The 24,725-nt window shown below is 44.9% G+C and overlaps 1 protein-coding gene across 2 annotated transcripts; it reads left to right on the top strand.

Annotated features, from left to right (window-relative positions):
- Nucleotides 1-4,112: 4,112 nt before the first annotated feature.
- On the top strand, nucleotides 4,113-18,650 carry VLDLR (very low density lipoprotein receptor). Of its 2 annotated transcripts, XM_040089684.1 has the most exons (19): nucleotides 4,113-4,341; nucleotides 8,300-8,419; nucleotides 9,382-9,504; nucleotides 10,349-10,471; nucleotides 11,763-12,134; nucleotides 12,241-12,363; nucleotides 12,450-12,572; nucleotides 13,011-13,130; nucleotides 13,210-13,335; nucleotides 13,715-13,886; nucleotides 14,210-14,434; nucleotides 14,587-14,705; nucleotides 15,082-15,221; nucleotides 15,337-15,478; nucleotides 15,782-15,928; nucleotides 16,848-16,937; nucleotides 17,320-17,397; nucleotides 17,510-17,679; nucleotides 18,003-18,650. In XM_040089684.1, the coding sequence occupies exons 1-19, from the start codon at nucleotides 4,128-4,130 to the stop codon at nucleotides 18,036-18,038; spliced, it is 2,763 nt and encodes a 920-aa protein (XP_039945618.1). In that variant the 5' UTR covers nucleotides 4,113-4,127; the 3' UTR covers nucleotides 18,039-18,650. The 2 variants fall into 2 exon arrangements, with proteins under 2 accessions (XP_039945618.1, XP_039945619.1); XM_040089685.1 differs by lacking the exon at nucleotides 16,848-16,937.
- Nucleotides 18,651-24,725: the final 6,075 nt, after the last annotated feature.

The raw sequence follows: 24,725 nt of genomic DNA, 5'->3' as shown, positions 1-24,725 counted from the left end.
AATATTTGGAAGTGGAATAAAATCACCAGTGAAACTTGAGTTCTGCCTCATTTTTACAGCTCAGATGATGATGGTGGATAAAGGGGCCTTTTCTGTGAGTCCTGATTCACTCCTAGACATCCTGAAGAACACAGGAATGGTGCATTTTTACTGGAAAGTTGTGTATGTGTTTCTTTGTTCCCCTTCTTTTTGTGTAAAGCTGCAGACAGAACACAGAACATGGACAAGAGCGGAACTTTTTAACAAGAGTATAAACCTTCACACAGTTTGCAGAGAAGCCTTCAAAAGAGAAAAAATAGGCCAATTTATCCCTCAGATACAGACATGCAATCACACAAATCAGGATTCATGCACATACCTATTTTAAATTATTCCCAAAGGACGCATTCTCTCTCTCTCTCTCATCCTCTGTACAACTCCTGTGAAGTCAGTAATACAGATCCTGGCTCTGCACGTCCAAAATACAGCCATGAACACACCTCCTTCATTTACTGTAAATTCAGGCATGCAATCTCATAAGCAGTTAATGTCTTTAATGCCAGCATACAATGAAGAAAATATTTCTCCAGCTGATCCTAATGCAGGGTGTTATCCCACAATACATAGGTGCTGCTTTTTCTACTCATGAGGCTTTCCTTTTCTTTATTAGATTAGGCTGAATATTTGTAGACACTTCCTCACTTCACGTCCTTCACCAAAGGAGCCGAAGGCAAAAGTCCCATTGCTTTAAAACCTGAGGATGAATTAGTAATCCCAGTGCTTCAGGAATTCATTTAGAAATGGAGGCTATATGGTCTTTAAGGCAAAAAGAGAAAGGAACAAAACACACCGAATTCATGTTATGTATACTCCAGAAGGTCCTTTTTGTTCTTTATTTTTTCTTGTAAGTTGACTTTACAGTCTATAACCAACAGTAAATTAATTATCCCACAGGATCCAAACCAAAGGATGGGATCACGTATCCTTTTTTTTCATAACTCCAAATGCATTAACCAATGAATTGATGTTGGAAAGTCTCAGGCAGCCAATATCTGCCATAATTCCCAAAAAGGAAAGGCCATACGATGCCTTTTCTTGTTGCATCATATTTTAAAGTGAAGGCAATGCCTAAGTGGTTGGCTTAGCTTCTTGGCAGTACTTTCCAGCTTTTTCAAGGGAACATCGCATATTCAAGAATATTCACCAGTTACAGCCAGAAAACAGGGCGGAGACTTGGGGACTTCACTAAAAACAATTAGCAGTAATAAAAAACTATGAATAATACTTAATACCATATACCACTTGACTATGGGAACTTGCTTAACTGAGGTGGCAATGCCAGGTTTCCCTTCACACTCCCTCTCTGTACTGAGGTTGTGCACTTTCTTATCCACCTGCTGTCTGCAGCTCCCTGGCTCTCCCAAAGCTGGGGAATATTAACTCAAACACACACAGCAAAAAACAAAGACTGAAGGTCACTAACAGAAACAAAGTAAATGTTCATCTTCCCAGACAAAATGAAAAAAAAGGAGTTACAATTCCAAGAGTCAGCTCACATTCCCTGCAAAATTCAGCACCCTTCCTAAACTTTAGGCCATCCTGGGTGCTTTGCCCCTACATTATCACTAGTGGCAACAGTAGTGCTGCTATTCCCCCATGTGCGTGTATTTTCAACAGAAACCCATGATTTTATTCTAGTCTCCTGTATGGATATATTCTGCCTTGAATCCTTGTATGAACAAGTGACTCTCTATTCATTATACACACTGCAGATCCCCCAGATACCTTTCCATTGCCACATGTCACAAGCCTTTGAAAGACTACAGCTGTTGCAAAGGCATGAAACCTCAGTGCAGATGGCTCCCCTCCTGCAGACCATCTCCTAGCATCCAGCAGGATTCCTGCCCCTTTCTTGAACAGAGTTCCCGTAAGGATGGTGCAAAGAAGGGATAAAACTTTTCTGTTTGAGATCCCTTTATGGAGATTCCACCAAAGCCTGTGGATTATAAGATTCATAACTTACTCAAGCACTTTAACATAGCTGAAATTGTAAAAATCAATTTATACCAAGTTCTGCTTTGGAGTCCAAACCCTGGGGTGTACAAAGCGCTAGGTACATCCCAGATAGAAAGTTGGACTCCCATCACAAAGCCAGATGCAGACACTCATGGATCAGCCACAATGCAGGGCACAAAGAATAATTTTTCTCCCTCCAGTACACTTGTATCTTCCAAAGACAAACAAGGAAGGCTATCAACTACCAGGATACACCAAGATAATGTCCAGCTCTGTATTTCTGCATGACTGGAGTCTTCTTGTGTACTGCTGCACTCAGGATAGGGCCTATAAAATATTTCTGTAATGGCAGCAGGACATTTATGAAAGTGCTGTCCAGCTCAAAGCACAGCAGGCCATGCAGCAGTGAGCACTGAGGGCAGTATGTTGTGTTGAAGATCTGCAAGGAGAATTATGCTTTCAACATGCTCCTTACACGAAGGTACCCTCTTGAGGAACCCTGTCAACCCCCATGTACACAAAAGACTTTTCTTGCTTGAAGCAGCATATGGGTGCAAGAACAAGGCTGTAGCATCTAATGCCACACACCAGGCAGGCTGGGAGAGCAGTCTTTGCCCCTGAGGCCATGAGGTGGAAGGGTTGTAGGAAGGCAAACTCTAGGAACTGCTCTCTTCATGTTTACACACATATGAGAAATATAATCCACAGATGTATTTCAGTTACACGAAATCAAATCTTGACTTTTTAAACAGGTCTCTGGCACATCAACCATTTGCCCATTTGGATGATATGTACCGTCATTCATTACATGAATTGCAAGAGATAATCCACTCCAAAGTTATTCATGCTGTAGTATGTTTTTTCTTTAGTGTAGTCATGATACAACTGGATGTGAATCAAAAGGAGCTTCACTCTGCAAATAATATACAAAGAAATGTGTTATGACACTGAGGAAACACGGAAAATCAAAGATATTCGATTCACTGGAGGAATTCATGTTACTGGAAAATATTTAAAAGTATTAGGCTAATAAATCAAGACTTAGTTTCCAAGGGAAGAAACAGCAACCAGCGTTTTTGTCATTTTCGGATGGAGCTGCTTGCTGTGGTTTGTATCTGCACAAGTGTTAAAAGCACAGCACACAGTACCACCATAAGACAGCAAGTCCATAAAATTTTTTTTTTTAAAAAAAAAAAAAGCAGAGTATTTTAGAAAGCACAATTTCGAATTCTAAGAGTGGCCTGTACAAACGCAACTTTGCATTTTACCAGCCCTTCTTTACTATCTACATTTCACCGAGACACCGAGGCATGTACAAAACGCCACAAAAGTGTTATAAAACTACCCAACCCTCCTCCTCAAATAAAAGGTTAAGCTTGCCATTACAACGTAGCGTTTTGTGAAATTACGAATTAACTACGATCCCTCGATCGGATTACGCAGGGAAAAAAAAAAAAAAAAAAAAAAAAAAAAGAAAAAGGCACTTTTCTTCCTCCACAGCAGCGCCCGTTTCTTTTTCAAATCAAGTTCGGCTACAGAGGGAGGAAACGGCGCACAAACACGCGACCATGTACGCATGGGGCTGGCGGGCACCGCGTGGAAGAAGCGCTCCTTCGCAGGCAGCCAGGGCGCAGCGCGGGTTTCGGCACGCCCGGACCGGGGGGAGCCGCATCCCCCTCCCCGCGCCCGGCTGGGGACGCGCAGGGGAAACAAAGCCTCCGCTACCGCCGCGCCTCCCGACCCTCTCCCGCCGGGACTGCCGCGCTCCGCCGCCCCGGTGCGCGGTCGGGCAGCAGGATCGCGCCGTGCCCGTCCCCGCCCTGCGGAAGGAGGGCCGGGCGGGAGTAGGGGGGCAGCGGGGGTGGGGGGGGAGCACGGGGGGCTCTGCCCGCAGCACCGCGCCGCTCCGCGCCGCCGCAGCGCCACTCACCGCGCCGCCCGTGCCCCGCCGAGCTGCGCCGAGCGGTGTGCGAGCGCGTCGCGGCGGCCGCAGGTGCCGCGGAGGAGGTAGCGGGGGCGGGCGGCACTGGAGAGCCAACCGGGGCCCGGCGCGGCGCCGAGTCACCAGCGGGCCCGCAGGGCGGCCGGGCGGCTGCTATAAGAGCGCCGCGGGGACGGCCTCCCTCCCGTGCATGTCTCCGGCTGCCGCCTCTGCTCCTCGGCTCTCGGCCCGCAGCGCTTGCCTGCCCGCGCACCCTGTCCCCGGCGCGGCGATGCGGCTGGACCGGCAGCGCGGAGACCCGGGCGCCTCGGCCGACAGACGCGGCGTGGGGCTGCGGGCGGTCCCGCGGCGCCGGGCGCTGCTGCTGCTGCTGGCCCTCGCCTGCCTGCGCGCCGCCGCCGACGGTGAGTGCGGGGCCGGGGGAGTGGGCTGGGGCGCGCACCGCCGAGGCAGCTCCTGCCGCTGCCCCCCGCGGCTATTTCGGCTCCCGCCGCCCCTTTTCCTTTTGCCTCCCTCTCGTTAATTTCTCCCGCTCTTTCGCGCTGCCTGCCCGCCGCCCCGGGGGGGAGCGGGGCGGGCCCGGGCTCCCGGGTGAGCAGGGGGCGCTGCCGCCTCGCCGGCCCCGCCGCCCCCCGGGCCGGGCGAGGCGCCGCCTTCCCCCCCCGGGGCCCCGGGCGGCGGGAGCCGTGAGGGGAGACCGAGCCCCGGGAGCCCCCCGCCTGCTGCGGGAGGGGTCCGGCTTCCCGATCAGTGCTAAGGGGGAGTGTCTGAGGGGCTGGGGCTATCGCCACAGGGTCGGGGTGGGCTGGGGCTCTGTTGTGGAGGGGGCAGGAGGCCCGCTCGGGAAGCTCGCGGCGTGAAGGTGCTGTCAAAACTGCGGTGCAACTTAGGCTTTGTGTTATCCAGCGGTGTTGGCGTGGCTCTAGTCAAGGGTCCGGGGTGACCACCGTGAGGGATCTCCATCTGGTGGCAAGGCTGGGTGCTGCCGGCGCAGGGTCCGAGCTCCCGGGGCTGGGCGCTCGCCAGCAGCGCTGCTCGTGGCCACCTCCAGGGCCGCCTTCCGGCTGTCGCCCCTCTGGGCAGGGGTCCTGCGCACTGAGCCAGTTGGGTTGTCATTTAAAACTATTTTGCTGTTAAGCGGAGGTAGTAATCGTTTGGCTGCCTCCTTTCTTCCTAGAGAGGCTGAGCTCCATCTTGCTCTCCCAGCTAGGAGGTGGGCAGTTGAGGTCTGCACTGTCGTGTGGTTCTTAAATCTCCTGGCTCTTGTAGGCCCAAGTGTCTGATCTTGGCGGTGTTTCCTCTAAGAGTAGCCAGGTATGTGGGGTAGAGCCCTGCTAGCATATTGTATCCAGTCCTCATACAAAGAGAGGGAGGAGAGATGTCTGCCTAGCCACCTTTCGTCTCCCAGTCGTGTAGGTTGCTCCCCTGCCTAGTCCGCAAGAGACGTGGTTGAACAGCTGTAGAATGAAGGACCAAGCTGACTGGCGCTGAAACTGCTGCTGCACTCAGAAATCATCGTAAGAGACACGCGGTGGAGGGTAATTAGTAGGCTAGCTAACTAAGTTATTCTGATTGCTCCTTCAGTTTGAGTTAGTGGCCCCATCAACGCTCTTCTACTAGTAGTTGCAATTGCCAGGGTCTGGGAGAAGTCTAAGCTAGTTCCTATATGAGCTCCTGCAAGGTTTCCTAATCACGGTTGGGAGCTTTTCTGGGGCTTGGTGTCAGATGACAGTACACAAGTGTCACATGTTTGAAGCTGCCCAGACAAGTAATCTGGCAACTTGCTTAAGGGGCCGAGACTAACAGTGATAGCAGAGATATGGAGAAAGGTAGTTTAACTTGGGTAGTCAGTGTAACTGTGCTCCTCCACCCTACACCCATTGCTGCTTATGAGCCAACCTCTAGAAAGTTTTTACCTGGGGGACAGTAAAATAATATGGGTTAGCAATCACAGGCTCTGCTGCTACTGATTCTCAGCATTTTTCAGCCTAAACTGAAGCCCAAGGAAGAGAAAATGTGTGAAGGTGCTTCTACTGTATGAAGAGTGCATAAAGAGAAGCTTTGAATTAGTGGCTAATTGATGCTGGTCCACAAAGCATTAGGTGTCTAGTGACTGAAGCTGCAACCGAGGTATGACTCCATTGCTTCAAATAGCAGTGGATTAGACTGGTAGTGTCTAACTAAATGGTTACCTGGTGCTTGGTGTAAGGCAGGGGATCAGAGTTACTTGCTGTAACTAACCATCTTTACCGGAGCTCATTTCAGGTGCCTGTTAGAGTCTGACAGACGTCTTCAGGAGCAGTAGCAGACGCTGACCTTTACCTTCGTGCACCTGTGTGGGTGTTAGGCCTTGTCGATTTTTTTTTACTTGTTTGTGGGGCTAAAAGTAGTTGCTCTGACATTTCACTTGGTACCAGCTGCAGAAGCAGTGATATCTTCTTGGAATGGCTTGTTGTTAAGATTGTAATTATAAAGTTATAGCTGTTACTCCAAGCTCAGCTACAGTTCCTGTTAGCCTTGTGTGTAGCATTTGGTAAAAATAGTGTTACGTTTGTAAGTTGCAATGTACTAGGCAGCCTTAGCAAGCCTTTTCTCATTTTTCTAGGTTGAAATAGAGTAACTGAGGACCGTGGAGTTATTTTTGGGATCTCCTTCGTGGCAGGCTGAGTTTAATATCTCTGTATGCTATTTTGGGAAGGGTTGACTGTTCACACTCTGAATGCCTGGATGAGAAAGTCCTGAAACTAGGAGTCGGTTGTTGCGCATTTTATGTAGCAGTACCGTAAAACCTGAAATGTGTGACCAGGGCTCACAACTCTAACCTTCTTATAGAGGTTGCTGGACAGTAAGGTGTCAGGCTTAGAACAGAGAACAGGCTTCTAATTGTGGCATCTAGTCCCACTCCTAGGTGGCTGGGGTGTGCTGTCTAGCAGGAAGCAAGCTAATTGATTGACAGCTCATGACCAAATAGTAGTTGTAGTAGCATCTTTACGAAACCACGCTGTTAGAAAGCACATGCTGGTGTAATTCCCAACCAGAAAAGGAAACAGTATGCACAGGAGCTGATGTTCTGATTTTTGGTACTTTTTGAACGCAGTTCAATGAAAAAAAAGTTGTTAACTTTGTTCTCACAGCTGGGCTACTGCTTTACTCCTCCAGTAAGGCTACTAAAACAGCAGAACTCAGTAAAATGTTTCACATCTTTAATCGTGGATTTACATGAGACATTCAGCACATAGAACTGCCCATGTTGTTCTTGCTTGTACCATCCAGCATTTGTGATGGCTAGCGTATATAATGTAAAATGGCTGAGTACCTTCCTTCTGCTTGGAAAGTGTCTTGCATTTTGCATGTCATGCAGAGAGGATATAAGATGGGAAATAATACTCTACTAATCTGGAATGCCAGGAAAAAGCACCCTCACTAAATGATGCAACAAACCAAGAAAGATCAGGACTCTTGCATCGTGCTGTGGGCATGTGCAGCTAGTACTGATGCACAATCTTGCACACTTGCCTGCGTGCATTAAGTGGAACAGCTCTGGCTTAGCTGCTGAAGATGCAGGCTGATGCTTTTAGTGACAGTCATATCAGGGTTTCCAAGACAAGGCATGTTCCCTTGAGGGATTGGGTCATACAGTGGTAGAGCTGAAGATACTCTGGAAAATGCACTATAAGGATCTTGCAGAAAGCAGTACCTTACTCCAGCATTCTAACAAATCAAGACTTACCAGTTCTGAGACAAGGGATTTGATTCGAGAAGGAGGTGATAAATTACTTTGCTCTTTTAGCATCACACTTCTTTTGGTGTATGCCAGTGAATGTCTCTGGGTGCCACTGTTTGAGGAGTAACATAAAGGACGAAAGCTTGCTCAGCTACAAAGCTGTTATCCAAGCTACCTTTACAGATGTCTTGGGGATTCTGCTGTAATGTGTTAGCAGCAGAGCATTGAAATGCTAATCCAGGTTGACATTAATCAAATTTAAACCCAGTTTGCCTGAAGTTTGAAGAGTTTTGAGAATGTGACACTAGGTGTGAGACAGCAGAAGTAATTGTGGGCACATACTTTTCAAGGCTTGACCCTGTCTTGAAGAGGAAAACAGTAAGAATAAAACTGAGACAGTTTTCTGCTGTTTGGCAGGTGGATGGTTATGGTGCTTAAACTCCGCACTTGTACGGTGAAGGAAAGCTTTTGGTTCTACTTTCATAATTGAATAAGGTGATTGCCAAGATTTGGAGCTCAGATCTGGTTTCATGGTGATGTTATGCTCCTTATTAGCCTGGGTAGCTTCTTGATCAGTGGGGGGAACGAGAAAGTACTGCTTAACAGTGTCAATGCTGAGGTTCCCTTTTTCATTGAAGGTGCGAGAGCAAAATGTGAAGAATCCCAATTTGAATGCGGTAATGGACGCTGTATTCCTCAAATCTGGAAATGCGATGGTGATGAAGACTGTTCAGATGGCAGTGACGAGAGCGCTTGTGGTAAGTAATCAAAATAATACCTCTGTAGTAGTACTTGCTAGCTGGGGACTTAACAGTGGATAGCTGGAGAGATGCTTATCCTGTCCAGCACCTCTGGCAGTCGGGAATACAAAGACAAATGGCTTAGAATAACCCCTTTTTATTCCTTGTGTCCATCTGAGGCAGTTGAATTTTCCTGAGTGTTATCTAACTCTCCTGAAATTGGCAACTGAGACAAAGCTTGTGACCAAAATTCTTCACTCGTGAGAGCAATGACTGACAGGAACAGACTATAAGCCTGTTCTCAGTTGTTTCTTGAATACATAATAGAAAATATTTGCTATTAGTACTCTGCTGTTGGCTATTCCACGGTTAAAAAGCCCCGTTTTATATGTGAAAGTGATTCTGCTGTGTCTCCTATAAACATTAAGGCGAGCTTTGGCTGCCAACCCTTGCTTTAAGCAGACACAGAAGCTAAGATAGATGACTAGATTTACTTGGAGACCAGGCAAAGCATACTCTGTATCCATCACTGGTGTGGTTGAACTGCCGGTCTCCTCAAGCAGACCTAAACTATAACCCTAGAGTTACATAGTACCATGCTTCTGTAATGACAAATCAAATGCCTTGACTATAAACTCAGAGTTCAAAACCTAAATATTAATATCAGTAGACCTTATATTAACTCAAGTCTGTTCAAAGCAGCAGCTAAAATAGACTAACCTGCTTAGTGTCCCTAGCAATAGTGGTCCTTCAGTGCCTGAAGGATGAATATAAGTGCCTAGATGAATATAAGTGTTCCTGTGTGCACAGAATAACTCTGTAGGAAGTGTTCAACAGCACTGTTTACTAGGTTGGTGGGGGATGACACCAGGCATCCACGAAACAAGGATATTGAATCCCTTTCTAGGGCAGCTGATCCCTGTTAGCAATAAATAAGCTAAGCTCTGGTCCCTAAACAAGTTTATTTTTCTCCCTTGCAGTGAAGAAGACATGTGCCGAATCTGATTTTGTGTGCCTCAGTGGTCAGTGTGTGCCTAACAGATGGCAGTGTGATGGGGATCCGGACTGCGAGGATGGGTCTGATGAGAGTTCCGAACTGTGCCGTAAGTGAACCTGGCACGGTGGTGTAGCCAGGCCTGTGGGGAGGAGCATTTTGACCTCTTGCCTGCTCGCAGTCTGGCTTTCCTCCCGAAGCAAGGATGAGCTTGTCCTGGGGAGCACCTTCCTAAGTGCTTGGCCTTGTCAGCATCTTGAGGAGATTTTTTTTACTGCTTAAAAAGATGCAGAACTGAGTGGGCTCTCTTGCACTTGTACTGGTAAGAGATAGCAGGTACCAGGTTTTACTCACAGTCAGTCAGGCCTGCGCATCGCTGCGGCTTGTCCACCGAGTGATGGCTGTTCTCCAAGGCAGCTGCTGTGAAAGTGCAGTCCCAATACTACCAGAGCTGGGACTGAGTGTCTGACTATGTGTTGGGTGTGGGGAGCAGCAGGGCAGAGGCTTGACTGTGAGGTCTCAGGATTAGCAGCTGTGGTCTGAAGGGTCCTAACTCATCAAGCAGCATAGATCCAGGAAATGTCGTTTTCCGGTATTAATGGGATCCACAGCAGGGAATACTTCATCTCCAAATGCTGGTGCACTTTGGCATTACTCCTCCCCGGTGCTATTTGTTGTAGCTCAACCTGCTACAGGGTAACTGGTGTGCGATCACAAAGCTGCCGCTACAAAGTTACCCTTGAAATATTGATCTCCTAGGAACTGGAAACATATTTTTTTAACTGAATGCTGCAGAATAGTGTAGTCTTTCCCATCAAATTTACGCAGATGTTGGCATCTAAATGACTGCAACTTTGTCCAGACCTGAAGCCTTTCAGTCTCAATTTTGAGCACAAATGCTGAAACCTGAGAGCACTAGCTCTTAGGTTGAATTTAAACTTTTTTTTCAATAGATACGAGAACGTGCCGGGTAAATGAAATCAGCTGTGGTCCTCAGTCAACTCAGTGTATCCCAGTGTCCTGGAAATGTGATGGTGAAAAAGACTGTGACAGTGAAGAAGACGAACAGAATTGTGGTAAGGAGAGAAATGGTGGCTGCATAATCCTATTTGAAACTGACTTGTCTGGAAAGGAGCTAGCTGTGTGTACACCTGGGAAGATAAATTTTTGATGGCATCAGTATCTCTCCTACATTCATCTTGTTTTGCAGCCACTTAAAGCAAACTTTTTCTAACACTCCTCTATCCTGCTAAGTTAACAGCTACAGTAAACTTTGTAATATGTGTCGTTCTTCTCTGCTAATTTTGGCAGTAGCCACAGGTAGGGCTTAGTCACCTGGCAAGCCAACTGTCAGAACTTGTTCTCTGTAGAGTTTCTGAAATTGCTGCTTACATTAACAAATAGTCTCCTGAAAGTGTAGTAAGGGCATAGGTGATCTGCTTCATAGCCCTATCCTGAAATGTCTGTGTGAAGCTGGATTTTTGGTGTTTGGGTGGCAAGTTCAGGCTAGTACACAAGTGGAGCTGCCACTGCAGTATTAGAGTGCAACATTCCTGGCTTATTCAAAAGGATTTGCATACATATGAGTTTTCTGAGGTGTCCTGAAATTTATTTGCTGTAACCAAAGCCACAGGGCTGGCTTCCATCAGAACCACCTAACCTGGATGGCCAAGTTACACAGATCTCCAGACTTCTGCTGTGTGTCTGTGGAGTTTCCATCTTACTCAGCAAACTAATGCCTTAATCTACAAGTAAATCTACAGACAGTGTTTCTAATGAAGCTGATAAAACTGTGTGCCTAGGCATACTGAGCTGTCAGCTACAGTGCTGTTAAACCAGCATAATTTGTACTGACATAAATTGCATGGGTGTGCTTAACCATGGGATCAACTTAGGCAAGATCTTGGTCTGTTATTGCCCCTTGGTCCAGGCAAATGGACCACTGCTGTCCTGGGGACCAGCATGAAACACTTTAAAGTACAGTACGTGCTGAGCATCAGACTACCTTAATCTTAGTCTGTACTCTTGAGTCAGCAATTCTCTTACCTTCTGTCTTTGGTTCACAGGGTTAGACCCTGTTTTCTGAAAGACTTGCAATCTCTGAAGAGCAGGACAGCCTTGCTACTTCGGAAAGTTATTTTTTCACTCAGTAGTTCAAATCTGATGCCTATCACTTATAATGTGCCTGTGGCAAGGAGGATGATCTGTGGAATCCAGGTGTCCTGTAGGTGGTCATTTAGGCTTCCCTTTTGCCTTACATGGGATGCTGATCTTCTGTCAGCTAACAGCTGCAAAAGAAAACACCTTCACACAAAAGTCGGCCTTCTTGTGATAATGTACTAATCTCTCTTACTCGCATTACCCCAGGCAATGTGACCTGTAGTCCAGCAGACTTCACATGCAGCAGTGGGCAATGTATTTCCAAGAGCTTTGTCTGCAATGGTCAAGATGACTGCAGTGATGGTAGTGATGAGCTGGAGTGTGCACCTCCTACCTGTGGAGTTCATGAGTTCCAGTGCAAGAGCTCGACTTGCATCCCCCTCAGCTGGGTGTGTGATGATGATGCTGACTGCTCTGACCACTCGGATGAGTCTCTAGAGCAATGTGGCCGCCAGCCTGCACCGTCTGTGAAGTGCTCTGCCAGCGAGGTGCAGTGTGGCTCAGGTGAATGTATCCACAAAAAGTGGCGCTGTGATGGAGACCCTGACTGCAAGGATGGAAGTGATGAAATCAACTGCCGTAAGTTCGCTTGGTCCTTCTCTAGGAGGTGCTGCTTGACTCGTCTTTTATTTCCTTTGCTTCAGTAAACCTCAGGAGTAAAAGTCTGTCATGGCTGTGTCCTCAGCTTCTCGGACCTGCAGACCAGACCAGTTCAGATGTGAAGATGGGAACTGCATCCATGGGAGTAGGCAATGCAATGGTGTGAGAGATTGTCTGGATGGCACAGATGAAGTGAATTGTAACAATGGTAAGCGTGGGACTAGGCAAGCATAGAGTCTTTGCAGAATATGTGTTGAAGCTGGCAGTCACCCTCACAATTCTTCATTATGTCAGTTATTCAGTGCTCTGGACCTGGCAAATTCAAGTGCAGAAGTGGAGAATGCATAGATATCAATAAAGTGTGTAACCAGCAAAGGGACTGCAAGGACTGGAGTGATGAGCCCCTCAAGGAGTGTAGTAAGTGAATAAACACTTTTCACAATCTTGACTGCTAGATATACTTGGATATAGCCTCTGAGTTGTCAGATGTCAGCTGGAATGCCCATTGTCACTTCTTGATGGCAAACTTACACCTGAGACCAACCTAGTTAACAGGCCCAGCCAGACTGGGATGATTTCTCTGTAGCCAGGAAGGTGCTTGACTGCATAAGAAACACTGAAACTTCAGGACCCTCAGTCTTTATTGCTGCCTGCTTGTAACACAGAGAAGGTGCTGGTAGCTGAGCAAACAGGAATTTGAGGGGGTTCTCTTGCACATGCCTTCAACTGCCAGAACAGTTTCAGATGTGGCAGGCATTGTTAGAAAATGGATGTTACCTGGTAAAATGCTCCACAGTTAAGACCACAAGACTAAACATGCATGCCTTCTCAGAAGTGGCCAATTCTCTCTTCTAGACGTCAATGAATGTCTAGTGAACAATGGTGGATGCTCTCATATCTGCAGAGATCTTGTTATTGGCTATGAATGTGACTGTCCAGCTGGGTTTGAGCTTCTGGACAAGAGAACCTGTGGAGGCAAGTATCTAGTGGTTTTAACGTGGACCCTACTGGTGATATTGGAGGGTGAGCATAAATTAAAATTTTGTTTTTACAGATATTGATGAATGTCAGAACCCTGGTATCTGCAGTCAGATCTGTATCAACCTGAAAGGGGGCTACAAATGTGAATGTAGCCGTGGCTATCAGATGGATCTTGCTACTGGGGTGTGCAAGGCAGTTGGTGAGTATTGACATAAGATTTTATATCCCCACTTTAAAATGAGCCAGCAGGTGATGCAATGTTTATACTACTGTGGTTTTTACACTAGCTGTTGAGGTGTTACTGATCACTATTAACACTTTGAATGATGCCACGATGCAGTACTTAAAGATGCCTGACATAAACTGCTTGTGTCTGCTCCCTGAGAAGGAGGATCCTCCCCGTCCAGTTGTGGAGGGAGAAAAGGATGAGGTTTGGTACAGCCAAGACCTCTGTCAGCATCTGCTACCAAGTGTGGAACGGCAGATACTAAATGTGATGACTCTTAGAACTTTTTGTAAAAGAAAAGCATGTGGCTGAATCTCTAGAAGTGCAGATGACACTTAAACTCTTTTCACAGGGAAAGAACCAAGTCTAATTTTCACGAACCGCCGGGACATCAGGAAGATTGGCCTTGAGAGAAAAGAATACATTCAGCTTGTGGAGCAGCTAAGAAACTCTATAGCTCTAGATGCTGATATTGCTGAGCAAAAGCTTTACTGGGCAGACTTCAGCCAAAAAGCAATCTTCAGGTAAACAGGCTTAGCTTCTGAACCTAGTGTACCTCCCTAAACCATCCCATGTTTTACCCAAGCTATTTCTCTAGTATCTGGTAATGAAAACTAGATTCCAGGTGTCCTAAAGACAAGTTCCAGTTGATGCAAGTTCCCACAGCCAGCAATGTGTATGCCTGTTGCACTTCCTAGTAGCTGCTGCTGCATCTGTACAAAAGGCCTTCTGTGCAAAGCCCCTCATGCATCTTCTGCCTGAAGTCTTGTGCAGTGTTTGCTGAGGTGTGCCAAGGGATAGTATCTGTGGAGGAAGTGGTTGAAAGCAGGTCCTTCTTGTCTTCCAGTGCCTCTATTGACACCCGAGATAAAGTTGGAACACACATCAGAATCCTGGACAATGTACACAGCCCTGCAGGAATTGCTGTTGACTGGATTTATAAGAACATCTACTGGTCTGACTCAACTGCAAAGACCATTTCACTGGCTAGCCTAGATGGCACAAAAAGAAAGGTTTTGTTTCTCTCTGAGCTGAGAGAGCCAGCTTCTATTGCTGTAGATCCTATCTCTGGGTGAGTATTTGTCCAGATTCTTTTAAAAGAGCGGACGTAGCAACTACATGTTCTGATAACTGACTTAGGCAGCCTTTGTTAGTTATTGGTCATAATAGATTGATACTACACAGTACTATAGTGCATCATACAACATAAATTCTGCTTCACAGCTTTATGTACTGGTCAGACTGGGGTGAGCCAGCAAAAATTGAAAAAGCAGGAATGAATGGATTTGACAGACAGCAGCTTGTGACAACAGAAATCCAATGGCCTAATGGAATTGCTCTAGGTATGTTGAACTTCTCTGTGCCAGAGGTATTCTGGAGCTTTAGCAATATTTTTGCTACAAAAACCAGGGTCATTCTTCAGAGAACTATTTTCAGCTTCTGAGAAAGGGAAGCTTCTGTTTGCCTGAAGACCCCTGCAACAGGCATCAGCACTTCTCAGATACTGAAACAGTAACTTTTCTTGACCTGCTCTGTATTATAGTTGAGGCACAGGCCATATAGGCATCACTGCAGCAGCCCTCAGTGTCCTGGGATGGTAAGAAACCAGGGCAACACTGCCACCATTCTCAAACCTGTGGGCATTTCAATTCTTGCAGCGAGCTTTGGAGGTTTCCTCCATGTGGACGCTAAATATATTTGGTGTTTTCCCCCTCCTAGATCTTGTAAAAAGCCGTCTGTACTGGCTTGATTCTAAACTACACATGCTGTCTAGTGTGGACTTGAATGGCCAGGATCGTAGAATTGTGCTGAAATCACACATGTTCCTTCCTCATCCTCTTGCTCTAACCATTTTTGAGGTAAGAATGACTTCCTGTAGGCATGGTCAAAGATCCTCTTCTTGCTGGTAGTGGCAGGAATGGTGGGGCTGATGGCATCATGAAGGTAATGGGGTGCAATGACGTTGTCTTCTAGGACCGTGTGTACTGGATTGATGGAGAGAATGAGGCAGTCTATGGTGCCAACAAATTCACTGGAACGGAGTTGGTTACCCTGGTGAACAACCTCAATGATGCACAGGACATCATTGTGTATCACGAACTTGTTCAGCCTTCAGGTAATTTCAGGACAGTTCCTAGTTAAGTCAGTGTATCCTTGTAAGAAGCCTGCCCTTCCTGGGTGGTGGCAGAGGGTCTCCCTTCACTGTACAGCTGTCCACTTCTGCTTCTGCTTGGAGTTTCTAACATAGGCAGCTCCATGAGGGTTGGGAGGTGTAGTTGCAATTGTTCTTTTTTGGGCAGAGCAGATATAAATCTATAGCCAGCTGAGACACTAAAACAATTAACGTGCAAATGCTTCTGTTTCACATCTGAAGTGTGAAGGCTCACTCTTGTTCACTCCTTAATTGGTGTACCAACAGGTAGGAACTGGTGTGAAGAGAACATGGCAAATGGAGGCTGTAGCTACCTGTGCTTGCCTGCTCCTCAGATAAATGAACATTCTCCAAAGTACACCTGTGCATGTCCTGCTGGGTACTTCTTGCAGGAGGATGGTCTGAGATGTACAGGTACTGTAACACAACTGAGATCTTTCCCAGGATGGATGGGGGAGGAGGAGTAGGAGAATATTGAACCTGTTAGTGGGAAGGAAATACAGTGGTATAGTCTGGCAGCTTTGCTAAAACTAATCTGATGTAATTGATCTTGGAGGAGAGGGTCTTAGCCATCAATATGGCCCTCAGAGTCTGCAGGTGTTGTTTAAAGTCCACGCTTTGCTTCTGCACCACCATCATCATTTGCAGCAAGACCTCGTACCTCCATGGCTTTCTGCAGACAGCAAACACAAGGACAGAACATGCCCAGCCTCTCCTAGAACAGGGGTGTGAACTCACGTGGCTGTACATATAAATGCACAGTGTTCAGAAGGTGATTGGCTAATGCTGCTGTCCAAGGGGGTTTGTACCTCCTTTTCAGTCCGGATGAACATGCTGCTGTACTGCCGTTGTCAGCACTGACTGTGCAGCAGTGTGACTGACTACACTGTCCAGCGGAGTGGAACTAGAAACTCTGAGGTGCCACTGACTCTGTTGTGTGTTGGTTCTGACTGCTGCAGAGCGCTAAATGCAGGGATGCTGGCCTCCCTTGGCTGCTCCGAGAGGTTGCAATGGGTATCAAAGGCTGTACCTAACCAGTGAACTTGTAGACCTAAAACCTCATTCAGAAAACCTTATGTGAGGGGGTGGGTTGGCTTACAAAATTAATTTCTGATTAACTGTCTGGCCTTGTTCTTGGAACTACTTTTCATCAAGAACTCTCTGCTGAGGGCGTGCTAGTGAAATAGTTAATGTCAGTGCTCCCAGTAAAGCTAACAAGCTGCATGATCATTTTTGCCATCTGCTAAACCTTCACTACCATGGCTCTCATAGCAAAGCCATAGCAGAACTTCAGGATTAACTGATCTATAATTAGTTCTTGATCTATAATTAGTTTCAGGTACTGGAACAACTGTGGCTTACACTGAGGCTAAAGATACCAGCACAACAGAAAAATCTCCAACTGTTGGACTAGTTCCTGGAGGTACTGGTCCCAATAACTCACACTGCTAAACGTTAGAGGAATTAAATGCAAACTGACCAACTAGCCTACTTGGATGTTTTCTCCTTTGCATGCAAGTAGAAAACACAGGCCGGATCATTTGTGTAGTGTAACAACCAGAGCATGTGTTAAGCAGATTAGTTCACATAGGACTGTGTGGAACCTGTAGGTTCCACAAAATCCCAGGAGTGCTCAGAGAAGGCAAGCAATAAAAAAAAGCTTCCAACTAATAACAGGATGAAGCATGTTAGGCTGTTCTAGCAGTGTGCTAATTCATAGGAGCTTCTGGGTTTGGGAAATGCTTGCATATGGCAATCTGCCAGCCTGTCAGTACACAAGCTCACTGTGTCAAACTCTCATGCAGGATTCAACACTAGTGGTACAACCTCTGAAGTAACTGCAGCTGGAAGAACATCAGCACCTTGGATTATTCTTCCTGCTGGTGAGTAGGAAGAATAATCCTAGCCTTTTGGACCCCATGTGGTGAGACAAGCCACTCTCAGGATCTTGACCTGACTCTGCTCCGTGTTTGCAATCTCTTTGTCTCCCTGCAGTGTTGGTGATGATGGCTGCAGCAGCTGGCTACTTCATGTGGCGCAACTGGCAGCACAAGAACATGAAGAGCATGAATTTCGATAATCCAGTCTACCTAAAAACAACAGAAGAGGACCTCACAATTGATATTGGAAGACACAGCGGTTCAGTAGGACATACCTACCCTGCAGTAAGTTAACCTATTGAGCTATTATGTCTGAGACTCCAAGTTAATAACTGGAGTAGAAAGATTGCCAAAGGTTACCTGAGTTGAATTTAGGAGAGGTCTCTGCTTTTGAAAGCTGCTGGCTGCAGACAAACTACTGGGCTGAGCCAATTGACAGCTTTATCCCATAATCAAGGTTAAAGTTGTGGTAGGTAACTAGTGTCTGTACCTGGTCTGGAGTAATCTGTGCTGAATGTGGTCACTAGCCTGCAGAATTAGCCGTGATGTGTGTTGCTTTATGTCTTCTATTGGTGCAACTGTAGCTGACTTGCCCTTATTTTTTACAGATATCTGTTGTCAGCACAGATGATGATATGGCGTGAGCACTGGATCAGCAATCACTTTCAGTTTACTTGTGTCTTACACTCTTTGGGGATAGTAACCAGGTTTGTGGCTGAAGGACTTCCTCCATTCTTGGAAGAAAGAAGATACTTTCTGTATTTATGGAACACTTGTGTAAATAGTTATTTTCTACGGCTTAACAACTCTGTAAATACCTGTCCACAACAATTCAGCTGTTAGTGGTTACAGTTTTATCAGTAACCCTTGGGTTGGTTAGTCAGTAACATCACTGACCAAAAATAAAGCACTTTCCATAGAAAGCCATATTCCAGCCACAACTTGTAACACCTGTACATATGTCTATAGGCCACTTGTAAATAATTATTGGAAAAATCACTATCAAGCACTTTGAAATACTTCAGATGTAAATTATTGTACACTCTCTTTTTCAATGATTGGGGCAATGGCAATAGGAAAAAACGGGTTACTATGATTGCCAAAAATTTGTAAACATAAGTAATTTTTTATGTATGATTGCTTCAATCTTGTCTGTTACCTCTTAGAGGTCTACAAGAATGAATGATCTTTAAGAAACCACTGTAAAACTCAAATGCAGCCGAGGGGATAAAAATAAAATGAGTCAAGCAGTTGAAGTATTGTTCTTGATTATTATGTTAGTTACTCCCCGTAACTTTTGTAGTATGAGGTGCTACTTGATTGTTGCTAATCCTTCCCACTTCAAGATAAAAAAAAAAAAAAAAAAAAAATTGCTTATGATAGGAGGGTTGCAGTTTCAAGGCTAAGATGTATTTTGGAAGAAGCAATAATCTCTTGGTTATGCTTTAGTGATGACATGTTAAATCATTCTCGATCAATCCTGTCTCTAAAGTGGTAACAGTGAAAATCATTGAGTCAGAACTTGGATCAGTTCCTAGGCTTGCTTCTGGTGCCTGTTCTCATTGCAGTTACAACTGGGGTCTGTTCTGTTAATGGTCTTCTTGTATTGCGGACTCCTTTATTAACAGATGAGGACAGCTGCCAGCTTGTACAGATTTGAAATAAGTTGTTTCTAGCAAGTTCACAACTCTTTGGGGAGTTGAAGCTTCTAACCAACTGTCTCTGGCAATTCTTGACTGCAGGCGTTTAAGAGAAGTAGAACTCATGTGGACTGAATTGTCTTGCAAAGATCAGGGTGTAAGGGGGCCTCTAAAGTTTCTGGCTATCTATACTATATCTATTTTATCACTTTTTGGGTTAAAGTGCCTTTCATAGCTGCCTAGTATGTGAGGTTCATTAGTTAGGGGGTAGAATTCAGCTTCTGCAGTTTGACTTCTAACTCTGGGTACTCTGAAGTATTTGTGTTTGAATGTGACAAAAGAAAACATAATTCTCAGTCAGATGGTTGATGATAAATTCACGTGACAGCTAATTACAGGCAAAATGCTCAGCCTTCCCAGTCGTTGTACAGAACAGCTCTGCTTTTTTGCTGAAGTTCATTGCTCTTACCAGTATCATACCAAATGGTATAAGGAGAGAGCAGTAAGACCAAAAAAGGCATTTCGTCCTGAGGTTAATATTTATTTGAAGTAGCAACTTAAGTCTGTTTTGGGAACCTGAGGCAGTTTTTACAGACACTGTGGGCTGACTTTACTCCAATGTGCAGAACAAAGAGTAATGTCTTGACAGCCAAAATTTATTCCTGTAGTCTAGAGGGGACTTAACACTTTACCAGATAAAACTTCCATGGCCTCATATAGGAAGAGGGAGGAGTGGGGAATATAAGGCAGAGCAGGACGTGATATAAGATGGCCTGTCCATATTTGCAAATGTTGTTTGGTTTTGAGTCTCACTAGGTTTATTCTTTCCTGCCCCTCTTCATTTTTGTGTTATGAAATTGTTGTTTACTTCCACAGCAGGCTTGGAGAGTGGTCAGGGATTCCTTCTGTAAAGACAGATCCAAATTGAGTTGACAAATACCTTCCTCTCTTTGAACATTTTTTTTTTTCCCTGCCATCTGGAAGCGTTTGACTCTGTTGTACTCCTCGTCATGTGACTCCTTTGGCATCTGGTTAAGGTGGTGTAGCTGTACTGAGCACTCCTGCAGCAGCACCCTGTGGCTGTGCTGGTGTCCACTGAAGGAATTCTCACTCACCATCCCTGCCTCAGCTCCTCTGCTGCAGTCTTGTGGAATCCCAGAGCAATGGGACAGTAATAACTTCGGTCAGATTTCACCCTTAACCTGACTTTATATTCCTCCTGAAGAGTTTTCTGCTTATAGGTACAGAAATATGACTGTAGTTGGTTATTGAGGTAGCGTTCAAGGTAATGGTAGAGTTTTTGCTTCCCAGGATATATAATCCCTCTGGTTCTAAATACTGCCTGTTTCTCTTCAGTGTCTGCTGGCCAGTGTGAGTGCAAAGCTAAATTTGAATCTGGCTTTTTCTTTCCCTTATATACATGCAAATTTCTCTTAATACATTCCCTCGGCTCCCGCTTTATTTTCTGCCTCCTATTTGATCTGTCTTTTTTTTTTTTTAATATAGCACTGTAAGTATTTTACATTATTGCTCAGAGGGAAATTAACATAAAGGGAATTGATGCTGCTCATGTGATTTTCTTCCCCTTCTGTACCTTGTCCCTCTACAGGTAACTACAATATGCCTTTTCCTACCCAGCTTGTATTTGCCTACATTTTTAATGAACATACCTTTTTTCCAATCAGATCTTTCCTGAAACAGCAATGATGCATTTATCTATTTTTATGTAAGTGCTGAACCTTGCTGGATAAGAGAAAAACTACAGAAACAAAGACTTAGGCTGGAAGAAATAGTGTGAAAGTCCTCAGATAAAGGAAAAAAGCAGAAGCTCTCTTCACTTCATGACCTAGATGTAAGTGGAGGCCTGCCAGTTCTTTTTGTAGATATGGCACAGCCTCTCTGTGAAGAAATGTGCTCCTGTTCCTTCCTTGAGCTGGCTCACAACAGTGGTTGGTATTGTCACTTACTAGAAGGCGATGTTTGGAGAGGTCTGTCTGCTCTGCTGAAGTGCAAAAGCCAACTTAATACATTCCTGGCTTGCTGGTTTTTGCTTTTCCTCTCCTGAAACAGCTTTGAGATTTGCCCAATATCATATGAAAGATTCTTCAGAGCAGGGGCGGGACAGACAGGCTGTGCAATCAGTTAGGCTGCTGAATATCCAGGCTGTTAAACATCTAAAATAAAGACTGCCTGTGGAAAGAATGATTGATGGTCTTAATTCTTGCACAGCCCTGGCTGGGACACTTCCACACTGCTGTCAAGCAGTGGAAAATGCTTCATATTATGCATGAAATTTCTCCCCCCACCCCAACAACCCTAAGAGGTATAAGGCTAACTTAACATACTCTTTGCTATGTAATAAATTGCTTGAAGAGAGAAAACACTAAGCATTAAATCAAGACAAATGATTGAGAAAAACACATTTTGTAGAAATGGATTTTTGCTGTGGAGCTGTCCTCTGTAGAAAAACTAGACGGTCTTTAGGTAATTTTTCCCTCCTTCCTAGAGTCAAACTTCAGAATACATGGAAATGTTTTATCGTACTGTCAGTGCATAGACTTAAAGTTGATATTTGGATAGCAACATAAAAGTGATTAGCATTCAGAATGCTTGTTCCTTTCCAGTGGAAAGTATTTTTGAAATTCCTCTTGGAAAAGCTGATCATTGAATACAGTCAACGCCACAACCATCTAGAAACTCTGCTGCATGTTCTGACGTCCCCTTTGTGGATGTGTGCAACTGAGAATTGTGGTTTGGTTTAGACAGCTTATTCCTTTTTTGGGCCCCTAAATATATGGGAGCTCACATGTGCGTTTAAATGAAGACTTTCTTGAGAGCTGGATTGTGGTTTGGTAATTCCACAGTTCCAAACTCTGAGTTTCTAACTTTTTGACTGGTGCCGCTAGTGGTAAAAAAAGTTCATCCAATTAACATTCTACAAATAAATGATCCTTAATGAAGCTTCAGTACAAAATTCAAGTTACACGTGCTATGTTCATACAGGAGCAACTTGGTGATTCTGGTTTTACTAGAAGAAGCACTGATTATTCTGTAATTAGACAGCATTCAACCCACTGCCCCTCTTCCCCCAACATTTTTTTGGTAGAAGAATAGGTCAAAGTCATTTGGGGGCAGAGGGAGTGGGAGGATGGTGTCTGTAGAATTTATGTATAAGTTGCTGGTTGCCATCCATACACATTAAATTCCTGGTGCCAGGTAAAACCCGGTGATTTTGTAATTGTAGTATACCTATGTCTTGTCTCAGAAATGGAGTTTGAAGAATTGCTTGGGCAGAAATGGCTAGCGGGCAGTTTGTAGCATATAGAAAGAGCTATTTCTTCACAGCCCTTTGTCTTTCTGGCAGCCTCCACTGCTGGTTTAATTTATGTAAGTGAATGCAGAGAAAGAAAAGTTGTAAAACTGCTTGCTTACAGAGAGCATAATTCAAATGGTGTCATGAGAACTGCATTTCATTTGATATAGTGCATCCAGCTGAAAGAAAAAACACTCAAAAAAGCGCCATTTTTCACCATCTTAGGTTTCAGATGCAAATACCCACTGACTGCTGAAGACTAACATTTTGTTAGCTGTCTTTGTAATTCAAATGTCACAGGCAAGCAGTGGACTGTTCCCAATGACATGATATCATCTGAGGGTCCCTTGTTGACCATCAAGAATCTCTATCAGAAGGCAGTTTAGTGCTCCCTGTATAAGCATGATGGACATGACTTTCACTAGGAACTACCCCAACACTTTCTTTTAGTCTTCAGCAGCTAAAAGGATCCACTCCAGAGTACAGCCTCTGCAAGTGGCTGTGACATAGAGCATTCATAATTCGACCTGACATTCATTTTGTTCTTCTCATCTGACACTTCAGTAGTAGTTAATTTAACACTAAGTAGCAGTTTTTTACATGGTATTGTAGGGGCAACTGAGAAAATGAAACTGCTTTTAAATTACCTCAGAATAGAAGGAAGTCAAGCAGCCAGCCTGGTCATTAGGAGCCTAACAATCACGTTAATGAATTGGTGAGGAATTGAAATAATCACAACTTGTGTAAATCAATTATCTCCAGAGCCTGTTGTCCTGTAGGGAAGAAGTGAAGCTTCACACTCTGCCTCAAGAGGCAGGGCTGAGCCAGGGATCTGCTTTTAGAAGCTCAGTCCTCATCAGAAAATATTCCAGTACCTCTCGTGTGCTTAGATACGTGGCAGCTTCCCCTTTGCCTGCACTTCCTCTTTTAGTTTTGTTTGGTTTTTTTTTTTTTAAGAAGACATTTTGTGCTGTAAAATAAGGCCTTTAGTGTTAGCCACAGTTCACAGGAAGGACCCTGGCCCAAAGTCATAGCAATCAGAAGCAATTGCATGGGCAAATCCGAGAGCAAAAGCAGGACATGCAGAACCACCCCTGCTTGTGTTGCAAAAGGTAGGGCAGCAGAAATAGCACACAGAGTCTGGGAGGCCTCCATCAGGCCTGCAGCAACATCCCTAGGTGCTCCTCGAAGGAGGAGTCCCTGCCAGCAAGTCTGGGCCTCATGGAAAGGCTCCAGTCCTCTTCTGAGGGCAGCGTGCAATGCCTCATCCGTCTGTTGAAACTAAGGCTCAAGGACTGATAACCAGGCAGAAGGACATCCTTGTGTGTTATTTAAGATTTCCAGAAATTAATATTAAAAGTGGAGCAATACGTTGAAGATGAGAGCATAAAATCAGTTTAACTCAAAGGTGAAGCTGCCATATTAAGTCTCCTTGCAGGGAATCCTTCTCAGTGCAAGCTGTTAATTTGGGAGCTGCATTAATTATCATTCTCAAGTTTGACTATAAATGAAAGTCCAGAAGACCAGCTAGGCACACCCCATATCTTAAAATGATGAGGATTAAAAGGGCCACTACCAGGCAGTAGCAGAGAATATACATCACCAGTTATTTAATTTTGGTTCTTTGTATTTGTATTACAAATAGGAAAGAAATCAAATCAATGCTTTTTCATCTTGGCAAATTTGTAGCTTGACTCACTAGGAACTTACAGTTTTCTTTCAGAGGCAGTACACAGAGAAGCGTACTGACAAAGAGCACAGTTTACTCGAGGGAAGGAACAAAACTCAGAGAAATCCTCAGCCTGGCATAGAAGAAAATGCCTCGCTCAGCAATTTATCTTAAGCACACAAGCTGACACAGCTAGCTACAAAGAAGAATTGTCACAGGATCTCTTGGCACTCCGGAGTTTCTGTGCGCCAGCCCATCATGTTTGATTGTTTAAGCTTCATGGACCTTAGAAGTGACCAGACAATGTAATCCTGTCCTTTGTAAGGAGTTGCAGCTGCCCTCAGATTAGGTAAGTATGAAAGGCTATTAAAGAGCTCATGTGGTAAGTGGAAAGTGTGTTGCACTCCTTCTGCTATTTGTTTCCTGATTCATTTAAGGCAAATCTCTTCTCTGCCTCAGCTTTCCCACTTGTAGCAAGTCATGGGATTATTGCAAATATAAACCAGACCTTGTAAAGCTCTAAGGGAATGATGGGTGCATGTGCATAGCTGTGCTAATACGCAGAAGCACACATGTGTGAGCAGATTTCACTTAAAGATGCCCAATGCCATCATTTAACAAAATTCTAGCAAACACCTGAGATAAGTTCTTCTGGTGTTCTGCCTCTGTGGTTTTTCTGGTAGGCAGTGTAGGTGACTGTCCTGGTTTT

Source organism: Hirundo rustica, chromosome Z, assembly GCF_015227805.2.
Source record: "Hirundo rustica isolate bHirRus1 chromosome Z, bHirRus1.pri.v3, whole genome shotgun sequence".
Lineage (NCBI taxonomy): Eukaryota > Metazoa > Chordata > Aves > Passeriformes > Hirundinidae > Hirundo > Hirundo rustica.
This window is presented reverse-complemented; position numbering and strand designations above follow the sequence as displayed.

Bases quoted from the DNA above. Each gene is read 5' to 3' on its own strand.
- VLDLR (XM_040089684.1), top strand. From the start codon at position 4,128: ATGTCTCCGGCTGCCGCCTCTGCTCCTCGGCTCTCGGCCCGCAGCGCT. The intron at 13,131-13,209 runs GCAAGTATCTAG...TTGTTTTTACAG, and splicing joins GGACAAGAGAACCTGTGGAG to ATATTGATGAATGTCAGAAC. The intron at 15,479-15,781 runs GTAATTTCAGGA...GTGTACCAACAG, and splicing joins CGAACTTGTTCAGCCTTCAG to GTAGGAACTGGTGTGAAGAG.